Source organism: Aphidius gifuensis, linkage group LG1 (genome assembly GCF_014905175.1).
Source record: "Aphidius gifuensis isolate YNYX2018 linkage group LG1, ASM1490517v1, whole genome shotgun sequence".
NCBI classification, from domain to species: Eukaryota; Metazoa; Arthropoda; class Insecta; order Hymenoptera; family Braconidae; genus Aphidius; species Aphidius gifuensis.
In genome coordinates this window covers 28,794,816-28,807,065 of record NC_057788.1, presented here as the reverse complement: position 1 = coordinate 28,807,065, position 12,250 = coordinate 28,794,816, and the positions used below count along the sequence as shown (strand labels likewise).

At 22.0% G+C, this 12,250-nt stretch overlaps 4 protein-coding genes across 6 annotated transcripts; 2 read left to right on the top strand and 2 right to left on the bottom strand.

Moving 5' to 3' along the window:
- On the bottom strand, positions 1-2,663 carry LOC122860144 (putative uncharacterized transmembrane protein DDB_G0290641). 2 transcript variants are annotated; one of them, XM_044163832.1, is made up of 3 exons: positions 2,365-2,476; positions 2,007-2,224; positions 1-1,935 (listed from the first exon to the last, which is right to left on the bottom strand). In XM_044163832.1, exons 2-3 carry the CDS (start codon positions 2,158-2,160, stop codon positions 557-559), a joined length of 1,533 nt encoding a protein of 510 aa, XP_044019767.1. In that variant the 5' UTR covers positions 2,161-2,224; positions 2,365-2,476; the 3' UTR covers positions 1-556. The 2 variants fall into 2 exon arrangements, with proteins under 2 accessions (XP_044019767.1, XP_044019766.1); XM_044163831.1 differs by having other exon boundaries at positions 39-1,935; positions 2,369-2,663.
- An 11-nt stretch (positions 2,664-2,674) lies between these two features.
- On the top strand, positions 2,675-3,928 carry LOC122860179 (vacuolar protein sorting-associated protein 29). Its single transcript, XM_044163876.1, has 4 exons — positions 2,675-2,732; positions 2,901-3,092; positions 3,268-3,503; positions 3,660-3,928. Exons 1-4 carry the CDS (start codon positions 2,730-2,732, stop codon positions 3,775-3,777), a joined length of 549 nt encoding a protein of 182 aa, XP_044019811.1. The 5' UTR covers positions 2,675-2,729; the 3' UTR covers positions 3,778-3,928.
- A 1,008-nt stretch (positions 3,929-4,936) lies between these two features.
- On the top strand, positions 4,937-8,713 carry LOC122860170 (sarcoplasmic calcium-binding protein). 2 transcript variants are annotated; one of them, XM_044163863.1, is made up of 5 exons: positions 4,937-5,198; positions 6,678-6,794; positions 7,919-8,086; positions 8,173-8,313; positions 8,448-8,713. In XM_044163863.1, the coding sequence occupies exons 1-5, from the start codon at positions 5,055-5,057 to the stop codon at positions 8,673-8,675; spliced, it is 798 nt and encodes a 265-aa protein (XP_044019798.1). In that variant the 5' UTR covers positions 4,937-5,054; the 3' UTR covers positions 8,676-8,713. The 2 variants fall into 2 exon arrangements, with proteins under 2 accessions (XP_044019798.1, XP_044019799.1); XM_044163864.1 differs by lacking the exon at positions 4,937-5,198 and adding an exon at positions 6,236-6,258.
- A 346-nt stretch (positions 8,714-9,059) lies between these two features.
- On the bottom strand, positions 9,060-10,847 carry LOC122860165 (ubiquitin recognition factor in ER-associated degradation protein 1). The gene is made up of 5 exons (XM_044163856.1): positions 10,677-10,847; positions 10,416-10,530; positions 10,182-10,336; positions 9,564-10,112; positions 9,060-9,184 (listed from the first exon to the last, which is right to left on the bottom strand). The coding sequence occupies exons 1-5, from the start codon at positions 10,677-10,679 to the stop codon at positions 9,116-9,118; spliced, it is 891 nt and encodes a 296-aa protein (XP_044019791.1). The 5' UTR covers positions 10,680-10,847; the 3' UTR covers positions 9,060-9,115.
- Positions 10,848-12,250: the final 1,403 nt, after the last annotated feature.

Here is a 12,250-nt window from a genome sequence, read left to right as displayed (position 1 = left end):
GTAAAAATATTTTTATTTTTCAACTAAGCATTTGTATAAATCCACGTATTGCTTTTCTTTTTTTTTTTTCTTTCGATATTAACTGAAAAGTTTTCAACAACTTTATAGTTTATAAATGTCCATTTTTTTTTTCTAAAACATAAAATGTTAATGAACAAATTAAATGTACCATAAAATATATTACATTTGTATTTTTATACATGATTATTTTTTTTTCGTTTTGCCAAAAGCATAATGTTGAATAAAAAAAATTATTTAAAAAATTTTACTATATTACAATTTTTTTTTTTTATTATTATAAAATTATTTAAAAAATATTACAGAAGGTATTATTAAAAATATAACTATTTTAATACTAAAAAAAAATAAATCATATTATATCTTTTTTAATATGAAAAAAAAAAAAAAAATTAACTCAACAGAAATTTGATTGAAGTTGAGTTTTTTTGTTTTAAATACAAGTTTGAATGAAACTATTAATTTTACAATTAAAATATGAAAAACAATAACTGCCAGAATTAGTTTTTTTTTTTCTTGTAGTTTTTGTTGTTGGATATTACAAATCTTCATCACTTTCGTTGTCATCTTCATCTTCATCGTAATTTAATTCATCATTACTATCACGAACATTTTTGTCATCATCTTCTTCATATCCATTTTCATCATCCTCATCTTCATCATCATCATTATCATCATTATGATTATCATCATCATCTTCATCTTCATCTTCATCTTCATCCTCATCTTCATCTTCATCATCAGAACTATTAACTCCATTATACTCATTAATTCGTCCTTCCAAATAACGAAATAAAACACAGAAAAATTGCAAACAAATTTCAGTTGCATCATCATCAATATTTAATAATTCACTACGATATTTATCAATCAATTCACTATTTTTCAATGAAAATAATTTATCAATATAAAGACTTAATTTTCTTCCACGAGATTTAGATATACTAGATGCATAATCAATTGTCTCAATGGTCATATCTGTCCAGCAAATATCTAAATTTTCTAAAAGTGGTGAATTTTTTAATACTCTAATAATACCAGCATCAGTTAAACTACAATTAACACATTCTAAACGTTGTAAATTTGGAAATACACCAAATACTGAATCTTTTGCATCTGTATGATCTAATACAAGTTTTTCTAAATTTTTTAAACGATAAAGTTTATTTAATGATACTAATGTTAATCTTTTGCAACGACGTAAATTTAAAGATTTAATTTTATCACAATTTTCTATAATTTTAATCATATCATCATCACATAAACCATTTTCACTCATATCAGCAACATTTAAAGCTACTAAATTTGTTAATTTTGATATTGGTAAACGTGATTGATTTAATTGTGAATATTCAAGATTAAGTTGTGTTATTGAATTTTTTTGACATAAAGTATCAATTAATACTTCATCAAGTTTCCAGTTACGAAGAGTAAGGCAATTTAGTTTATTAAATTTAATAACAGTAAGTGCAAAATCTTTTGATATATGTGGAGAATCATCATCACCACAATCATAATATATATTTTCAATAGTTTCTGGTAAACTTTCTAAAACATTTCTATATTCATCACTATAATCATCATCATCATTTATATGAATAATTTTTATTGATTCTAAATTTTTCATATTGGAAAATACATCTTCAAAAGATTCATCATTATCATCAGTTATTACAAGTTCAAGTTTTAATAAATTATGACAATTTTTTTTGATAACTGGTATTATATCTGAATCATAATTTCTATTTAATGACAATTCTTTTATATATATTCCACAACGATGTAATAATGTTTCAACTTGATCTTGATATTTTTCACTTTCTTTAAAATGTTTATTTATAAATTCAGTGTCTTCAGAGTTAAATGACTTGATGTCACTCCAGGCTCTTTCACTAGCAGTGCTCCATTTTTCACAAACTAATTAAACAATTTATTTTTGTTAATTTACATTTGTTTAATTTTTTTTATTTATTTAAATAATAGCTTACCATTTTCAATTTCCAGCCTTTCTTTAAATGGTAGATACATAAATATTGCTGCCAATGAATCATAATCCAAAATATTTATGCTTTGATCTGTCACTGCTTTAACATCATCATTATGATGTGTTTTAATTTTTTTACAAGGATTTTTTGGAGCCATTATTTTCAATAATTAATTAGTCAATAATTAAAATTATTATCAATCTGTTGTGTCATCAAATAACCTAGAAATACAACATGTCCTTTTGTTAAATTTACACTCAAAATTTTTTTATAAATTACTAATTATTTATTTTAAAAAAATCAATTTAAACAATTTACAATTTTATTTATAATAAATAATTAATTAAATATATTTTCATACCAACATTGATTTAAAAAAACATTCAGGATTGTTGTTGTTGTTGACTGTTTATAATTTTTTTTTTTTTTATCTTTTTCGAACAGCCTTGTTAAAAAAAAAAAAAAAAAAAAATGTGAACATAGCAGAACATAAAGGATGTAATTCGATACATCGATGCTGTGGTGTATGTAAACTGTGAAGTAAGGATCAAAAGAATGATAGGCGGATTTATCAACAATTTCATTTGACAATTGACATTTGTATATTTCATAATAATTAAACAATAAAGTAAATATAAACAATTAGCCTCTCATAAAAATATAACTAAAAAATACAAAAAAAAAAAAACAAGATAATTAATACAAAATTAATAACAATAATTAAAAATGGTACGTGTTTGTTGTTGATAATATGATAAATATTAAAATAAATTATTTATAAAATGAAAAATTAGCATTGAATAATCTTAAACAAATTAATTAATCATGTTACATTTAAAAATCAACAATTAAAAATTTATTGTTTTTATTAATATGATGATTTTTTTATTTAAACAGCTTGTTCTTGTACTGGGTGATTTACATATACCACATAGATGTAGTAGTTTACCAAGTAAATTTAAAAAACTTTTGGTACCAGGAAGAATTCAACATATACTATGTACTGGTAATCTTTGTACAAAAGAATCATATGATTATTTAAAAACACTTGCAAGTGATGTACATGTTGTACGTGGTGATTTTGATGAGGTAATAAATTTAATATACAATCAGCTTTTATTTTCATTTTTTGTATTGTCATGAGTGTTTTTTAAAGCTGTTGTAATTTGGACTTTAAACTGAGGAAAATAATAACCAGAATGAATAAATATTTATTGTAAAAACAAAAATATTATCATTAATTGTTGCTATTGTTTTTTTATAGAATTTAAATTATCCAGAACAAAAAGTTGTAACTGTTGGACAATTTAGAATTGGATTGTCACATGGACATCAAGTTGTACCATGGGGTGATCCAGAATCACTTGCATTGATACAACGACAACTTGATGTTGACATATTGATATCTGGTCATACACATAAATTTGAAGCATATGAACATGAAAATAAATTTTATATTAATCCTGGTTCAGCAACTGGTGCCTACAATCCACTTGACACGTATGCCAATTATTTATCATTATTATCAACTTGAAATAATATTTCCATGTTAATTAAAATAAAAAAATTATATGCGTACATTAAGTAAATGAATCCATGACTCATTAACAATATTTTTTCATGTATATATTTTTTTTTTTTACACTGATTTTTTAGGTCAGTCATTCCATCTTTTGTTTTAATGGACATCCAGAGTTCGACTGTTGTCACATATGTTTATCAACTTGTTGGTGATGAAGTCAAGGTCGAAAGAATTGAGTACAAAAAAAGCTAAGAATTTAATTTCCTTTTTTTTTTTTTTATTTTATTTAAATTAATTTACTATTATTTTTTTGACAATTAAATTAATAATATCTTGTCAATAAATAAATCAAATTATTAATATTATTAATTATAAAAAAAAATTATAACAATTGTATACACGTAAATTGTAAATCATGAGTTTTTAAAAAAATTATTTGTAAATAAAAATTTCATTAAATACAAATTTATTAATTGAAAAAAAAAAAAGTTTATTTATTATTTAAGTTAATTTAAGTTGTATGAATTTTTTTTAAAGTTTAAATTTAAATTAAAATTCAATTTTTTTTTGCTTTTAAATTAAAATTTTCATTAATTATTCTATTTAAATTTATAAATAGAACTTGAGAAAGGCATATTGTTGTTGTATATATTATAAATTTATCCTTGCAATATTTGTTTACAACAATTTTCATTCAATCGATTATTTCATAGACAATATTTGTTTACTCTTTGTATTACAAATTTATTTATTTTATCATGTTTAACCATGCTACAAGTCACGTACACATTTGCCATTATTTTTTTTTTCAAGTTAATGACATTGATGTATAGTTTCTGATATTAAATTTATGTCTGGAATATAATTTTTTTGATAAATCTTTAAACCTCGGGTCAAGATTAAAGCCCACAAAGATAAAAATAATATTTTATTAATTTTAAACTACCTCATTTATAAATTTAAAAATTTCGAAATCTATAGAAATCTCGTAAAACAATAGAAATTTTTCTTTTTATTTCTACAAAATTAAAAACACATTAATACAGATTTTTAACTATTAAAAAATTACAAATTTTAATCTTTACTATTTTTAATATTTCTACCTAAAATTAATAACAATTAAATCATTAAAAAAAATTAATAAACAAATATGTAAAAAAATTATAAAACAAATATTATGAATTTACGCCAATGTAGAATGATTATATAAAAATAAATAAAAAATATTATTTAGCAAGTGTGTTGTATGTTTTATCTGCTTTTTAAAAAGAGACAGTAAATTAAAATTTACAGAAAAAAAAAAGGGTGAATGCTTCTTTGGTCCCCACTATCACAAATTGATATAAAAAAAAAAAATCAGCACAAGTGGGAGAAGGCGTTAGCGTCCATACAAAAAGTCTCGGGGCCCATGTTTATGTTTAGTTTGTCTTCGCATATTGCTAAGTAATATACAACATTATTTTAGAATTATTTTTATAATTCAACAGTTGATAAAATTAATTATTTAATTAATTAAATAACAATTAAAGATGGCAACATCAGCGTTATTAAGAACAGGTCTTAGATCAGTGATTTCAATGGGTGCAAATTTAGAAAAAAAAATTGTACCTGTTGTTAATAATTCTTCAATTTTTTATGGTAATGACAGCTTGAGAATGCAGCGAAAATATCAGGTAAATAAATATTATTACTATTAAATTGTTGAGTTGTAAAAAAAATAATAAATTTTCAAGTGAAAATAAAATTATAAAAAATGGAGTAATTTTATTATATTTTTTACTCGTCAACCTTTTTGTACTTGAAAAATAAAAAAAAAAAAAAAACTGCGTAGTTTCCAAGCATGGAAAAGGGCATGTTCCATTTGATGAGCATTCCCAAGACACTTGGATTTAATAAATATAATAATTTCGAAAGGAATAAAAAAATAAGATACAAAAAATTTTGAAGGACAAATCCAGGGGATCTGTTAAGCTTCAGAAGACACGATGGGTATTATTATTTTATTTTTTTTGTGAATATATAATGGGTCAAAATGTAAATAAATAAATATAAATGTAAATCGAAATCAAGGAGAGCCAGAATCGAAATAATATATAAAAATGTAGATTTAAAATGTTTCCATTAAAATTGGGCATGTTTTGATAAAGACACGTGGATTTTTTTGATAAAATAAATTAAGATAACAATATAAAAAAAGCGAAATATCAAATTAAAAATATTCATTTTAATATAGCAAGAATTTTTCTATGGATCGAAATATAATATACGGAGTAAAAAAAACAATTACATTTCGAATGATTTCGATTATAAAATACGTTACTATTTTTTCGAAAATAAATTTTAAATTATTTACTGTGTAAAATATATTTTTTTAAATGATAATAATTATTATTTAACACTAATAATTGTTAATAAAAATTGCTATCTGGAAAAATAAAGTAAAGCCACTCGATGAGGCTTTAGATATCACGGACTCGCAAACTTGTTTGTAAACTCAGCAAAAAAATAAATAAAAGGGGGCATCATAATGTAAAATTCTATTTTTAGATAATGCACTCGATCAATCTGTGTTAATAAATAAATGCATTTTCAATAAATCACGTGATAATAATTTTCTATATAATAAATAAAAAAATATATCGAAAATATTTTTTAAAATAATACAAACATTTCTTGATGAAAAACAAAATAAATAAATAATTAAATACGTAATGCAGACATGCAGTTGGAAAGGTGAATGAACGCAAGTGAACTGAGTCAATTGCAAAATACATTCTTTTAACTTGTAAATAATAATTAATTTTTAAAAAATATGTGAAACTTGTTTACAAAAATTTTAAAAAATAATCATGTTCTATATGACCTAGTATTGACTATAATTTAACTATTAAAATTTTCTACTATAAAAATTTAAATGTTTGTTTTTCTATTTTTTTTATTTGTTTGTTTTTGTTGATATTAAAAATTTATTAAATAAAATATTTGCTTTTATTTTATGCCTTTTTGTAAAAGTTAAAAATTGAGATTTTTTTTTATTTTTAATAAATTATTATATCATAGTTTTTATTGGTTTTTAAATTTATTAAATATATTAGCTAATTTGTTTTTTATATTTTTTAATAATACATAATGTTTATTAATTTTTTTTTCAGTTTGCACAGATGACGAGAGCCATGTCGAGCAAACGAAATGTTCATCGTCAATCCGTATCAGCGTCTGTTGAAGAAGACAGTGATAGTGACAGTGATTCTGATTCTGATTCAGACAGAGTAAGTTTTTTTGTTTAAATATTTTATAAACAATCAAGTAATTTATCAAATGATAATATTTTTCAACAATTCTACTCATTCAATTTTAATTCAACCAAATGTTATATTTTTTTCTTTTTTGAATTATTTATTTCGATTATCGTCATCATCATCATCATCCGGTCAACACTGAATTTATTATCTATATATTCAAAAATTTTAACCATCATGTATTTTATCGTGTCTAGTTGATACAACAACAACAATTTTTTTTTTTTTACTATTCAAGTATTCCAAGTGAATATAAATTCAAAAATTTAAAAAACAAAAAAAAATTATTTTTCCATGTAAACATATTTTATTATTACCCTAATCAGTATTTTTTATTTTCTTCATGATAAAAATATCAATTAACAATGCATCTTATATTGTTTCAAAAATAATTAATTGAAAAAAAAATATTTCTTTATTTTTTAAAATTGATATTTATGATATTATTTGTTTTTATTTTTTCGTGAAAAAATAATTTAATATCATTATGTAAAAATAAGATTATTTTTATTGTATAAAAAAAAATTATTCTTATTTGGAATACTTAATTATGTTGTGGACCTTTGCCTTATTGTTGAACAAAGACAGTTTGTTTTTATTCATATTGAGAAAGTGAGTTCGATTCGAAATGCGTTGTTGAGTCGAATAACGCCTGCTACTTGATAGCTGCTGTCCTTGGCAACAACAGACATTTGAAGAAGGCTACATACAATAACAATAATAATATATAAATAATATAAATAATAATATAAACAACGTTATATTTAATTTTTTTTAAATCATTAAAATCAATATGATAATAATTTTATTCATAAATTTATCACGTACGCCATCGTAATTTCTTATCAATATTTTTTATTATAAAATATCGCTAATCTTTTTGCCTTAACCCAAATCCAATTTTTATAGCTTTTAAAAAAATAGCTATAATAATTTATTTAAATAATAATATATAATTTTTAATTATTATTATTTTTTTTTTTACAAGTAATAATTTATTAATTATAAAAAAAAAAAATGAGTGAAAAGATTTTTGTTTTGTATTTTATGTTGTTGATTATTTTAAGTAATTTTTTTTTCTCTTATCTTTATAGGGATCATCTGAATTTTGGCGAAGAAAAATGCGCACATTACATAGTCACTTGGATGTAAATAAAGATGGTGTTATAAGTTATGATGATTTTATGTTACTTGGTGAGCGTTTTGCTGATTTAGGTCATTTAACACCCGAGGGAAAAAAAGAATTTCAAAAAGTTTTAACTGTAATTATTATATTTTTGCTATAAATTAATTTTTTATCATTAAAAAATGTAATAATAATTATAATTTTTAATTGTTTTTAATGTAGGATATGTGGGAAGAACAATGGGGTGAAATAAGTCCATATAATCTTGTTGGAATTGAACAATATCTTGAAGAGATGCATCATGTTGTCAATGATTCATCATTAAAAAGAAAGTGTCATCTTTTTCTTCCTTATTTATTCAAGGTAATTATTATTGTTAAATGATAACTGATTATAAATCTTTAGTAAATAAATTTTTATTAAGACGAGTTTATTAATATTTTTTTTATCTTAATTTGTTTTGCTATTATGTATTTAATTTTTTTACGTGTTATCAGGCTGTTGACAAAGATTCAGATGGTGAAATATCTGTTGAAGAATTTAAATTATTTTTTAAATGTCTTGACATTGACAATGATCATGCTGTTGTATCATTTACATTTATCGATACAAATGAGGATGGAAAAATAACAATTGATGAATTTATAACACTTGGAAGAGATTTTTTTGTCAGTGAGGATCATACAAAACCCAGCAAACATTTCTGGGGACCATTGATAGATTAAATTTAAAAAATAAATATAAGACGGAGTAAAGAAAGAAGTCATGAAAATTGTGATAAATCAGAAAAAACCAATTAAAAAAATAAACATACAAAAAACAAAATATGTTTTAGTTGATAAGGACCATTTAAAATAGAAAATAAAATTAATTTTACATGAAAATTTTCTTATTACGTGAAAAAAAAAATATAATAATAAATTGTAATGCGTTTCACAATCATTCATCGAAAAAAAAAAAACATGTACTATGTATTAGTCGTTAAGGTTTTGTAATAAAAAGAAAAAAATTAAGACAAAAAACTTTTCGACAATTTTATTATGAAAAAAAAACCCAGACATATTTTTTTTTTATATAAAAAAGACAAGATGTTTATAATAAATATAGCTACGATCTTTTTTTTTTTTTATGTATATATATAATATTTAAATGGATAATGATTTATTTATTTTCTTAATTGACGAAGGGAAAAACCTTCACCAGTAAAAGGCGTAAATTCGTCAATAGTTGTGTCCTAAAAAAAAAAAAGAAAAACACGTTTTAAAATTAAATTTAAATATGTATTTTAAATAATTCTTAATTAGAGTTGATTTTTATGGATGATACAGGTAAGCCATTATTTTAAATTGATAAAAAAAACACAAGAAAATAATGGCTAGTATTTTTTTTGATAGATTTAAAATACCAATAATTTCTACAGCAATTTTTCGATTAAAAAAATGATTATTATGTTTTCCATCGAAATTAATCAATAAAACTAATTTCTATAAAAGTAAACCATTAAATAATTAATTTTTCTTTAAACAAAAATAAAATAAAACAATCATTGATAACAAAAGAAAAAGAAAATCAACTCTATGTCATTTCGAAATATATTTTCTTTTTAAACTCACCTCTTTTGAATTAACTGGTTTAATATTACGAAGAAATTTAATAGTACCAATTTTATAATCATAATCTGGTATACCTCTAATATAAACTGGTTTTGTTATTGGTGTATCAATTGATGCTGAATCTTTTCTTTTTTTACCATCAAGACGATTACCTTGTCCTTTAAATGCAATAAAACCAACTGGATCAGGCATCATATCAACTGGATCCAATGTTTCTTCATTTTTTTTAACTGGTCTTTCTGGTTCTTTATAACCAACTGGTGCAGCAAATTCAACATTCATATCACATTCAATAATACTAACAGCTGTACCTGGTTTTGTTTCAAGTACACACATTTCATAAATACGTTGATTATATTGTATTGCAACAATATCACCAGTTGTTAAACATGCAAAACTACGTAAACCATTTTCTAATACAGCTTTTGGATTTGTTATATCAAGAAAATCCTCAGATTGTGGCTGAAATCTTGAAAATGTTGCAACTGGTAATGATACACTTTCAATATTTATTATTTCACTTTCTTCAAGAAGTAAATTATGCATCATCTATTCAATTAAAATAATAACATATTATTAATTGTTTATAATAATTATAAATGATATTTTTAAACTTACCCAATATGGCAAATATACTTTTCCTTCATCAGCAACAAATTCCAATACACCACAATGTGTAACACGATTTGTTTTTTTATTTGTTAATTTAAATAACATTGGATAAACAATATTTAATCTTGTTAGTTGTTCAAGAGCTGATGGTGGCATTATAACTTGTTGAAAAAAATATAAAATAAATTATTATTATTTAAATTAAGGGTATGATTAATTAAAAAATTTATTATTTCTTACTTTTTCCACCACGTTCAACATCTTGCCTCTCATTTCCTGGCAACATTGATACTGAAAAACATTTGTATTGAGTATTGAATGGCCTGGGAATGTCTGGGAACACGTTGAAGCTGAACTATAATTAAAAAATATATTTATTTTATAACATTTTAACATTTTTTTTCTTAAGGATTATTAGTATTCTAACCCTGAAAAATAATTTACAATGATTTGCAGATTGTTATGCTTATTATTTAAATTGTTATTTTAATAATTTATTACCATTTTTGTGCTGATTGATTAATTTCAGTCTTGATATTTATTATGTATCACAGTTTATTTACTGCTACTTATTTATAATTTTGTATTATATTGTAGAAAAAATTTATTTATGTCTTTGACACTGTTTGACATACACAAAAAATATTGCTGTGTTGTTGCTGGGTAAGCAATCAGCTGGTTTATCTTTTGTTGTGATTTTTTTAACTATCCATTTGCGCATGAGCAATTTATCTCTCTGTGTTGGTAGCTTTTACTATATATTTTTTTTTGATGTTGGTATTTAATTTAAATCAAATGAACGCTTGTCGGGAGTTCGAGCTCGTAGAAATGCATACAAAGCTATTTTTAAAATTAGTAAAGTAGTATAGTAGTAATCAACAAGATATCAGTTCACAAATTCCACGTTTTTTAAAAAGATTTAAATTTCAAGTGTAATTATTAATCTATGTATTTTAATTATAGATTGATTTTTAAATTTAATTTTATTATTTCAAAATATCATTTCAATTTATTAATTTGTAAATAGAAAATTTTTTTTTTTTAATTTATATTTTAATTAGTTTTAATACTTGATTAAATTTATATAAAATAACAAATAATACAAATTGAGTATTATTTTTCATTATATTGTAAGACAAAAAAAATAGATACATTGAACACAATTAAATATTAAAATGAGAACATTATTTATTTTTGAATATACATAAAAAAAAATGAGAGTATAATTTTATAATTAAGGTATAACTTGTAATAATTGAACCACATGTTCATGAAAAAAATTCAATATTAATGATTAATTAATTTACAGACTTAAATTTAATATTATGTTATTCTGATAATGATTCGAAAATGCCATTACAATCATCAAAAGAAACCCATATGCTTAATAGTATAGAACGATATTTTTTGAATTTAGATAATTCTTCGACAATGTCTTTTGATAGATAAAGTTGTTAAGTTTTGTAAATCTTCTAAACTAGTATTTTATTTAGTTTCAATAGAAGTTATATCGAAACTTTATTTAATTTTGATAAAATAACAAACGATGTACATTTAGTATTATTTTTTTTATATTTAAAGAAAAAAAAATAAAAGTATAATTTTAAAATTAAAGTATATATTATAATAATTGAACCACATGTTCATGAAAAAATTCAATATTAATATTAATAATAATAATAATAATAAATTATATGTAGATTATTATTATATATTATTAATTAATTGATTAATTTGCGGACGCAAATTGGATATCATGTGATTCGACTAATGAATCGAAATATCCATTACTATCATTAAAAGAAACCCATATTGATAAAAATGTTGAACGTTTCTTTAATTCAGATAATTCTTTGATAACTTCAATGTTTACCATTGTATTTTCAACAAATAAAATTGTTAAATTTTCTAAATTTTCAACAAGCTTAATCACTGATTTATTAGAAATTTTGGTGCAATTTGAAATATTTAAGCTGCGCAATGTTCCAATAGATAAATTTGTAACTGATTGATCAGTAATAAATTCATTTTTTCTTTTCAACGTACCGGGACCAAAATTTTTTAAAGCAAGATCG

Excerpts from the sequence above, each read along its gene's own strand:
- LOC122860165 (XM_044163856.1), bottom strand. Across the intron at positions 10,113-10,181 it reads AAGTATATTTGCCATATTGG|ATGATGCATAATTTACTTCT; the intron begins GTAAGTTTAAAA and ends TTAATTGAATAG. Across the intron at positions 9,185-9,563 it reads AACCAGTTAATTCAAAAGAG|GACACAACTATTGACGAATT; the intron begins GTGAGTTTAAAA and ends TTTTTTTTTTAG.
- LOC122860170 (XM_044163863.1), top strand. The coding sequence starts at position 5,055 with ATGGCAACATCAGCGTTATTAAGAACAGGTCTTAGATCAGTGATTTCA. Across the intron at positions 5,199-6,677 it reads GAATGCAGCGAAAATATCAG|TTTGCACAGATGACGAGAGC; the intron begins GTAAATAAATAT and ends TTTTTTTTTCAG. Across the intron at positions 6,795-7,918 it reads CTGATTCTGATTCAGACAGA|GGATCATCTGAATTTTGGCG; the intron begins GTAAGTTTTTTT and ends TTATCTTTATAG.
- LOC122860144 (XM_044163831.1), bottom strand. The coding sequence starts at position 2,160 with ATGGCTCCAAAAAATCCTTGTAAAAAAATTAAAACACATCATAATGAT. Across the intron at positions 1,936-2,006 it reads AAGGCTGGAAATTGAAAATG|TTTGTGAAAAATGGAGCACT; the intron begins GTAAGCTATTAT and ends TTGTTTAATTAG.
- LOC122860179 (XM_044163876.1), top strand. Across the intron at positions 3,093-3,267 it reads TACGTGGTGATTTTGATGAG|AATTTAAATTATCCAGAACA; the intron begins GTAATAAATTTA and ends GTTTTTTTATAG. Across the intron at positions 3,504-3,659 it reads GCCTACAATCCACTTGACAC|GTCAGTCATTCCATCTTTTG; the intron begins GTATGCCAATTA and ends CTGATTTTTTAG.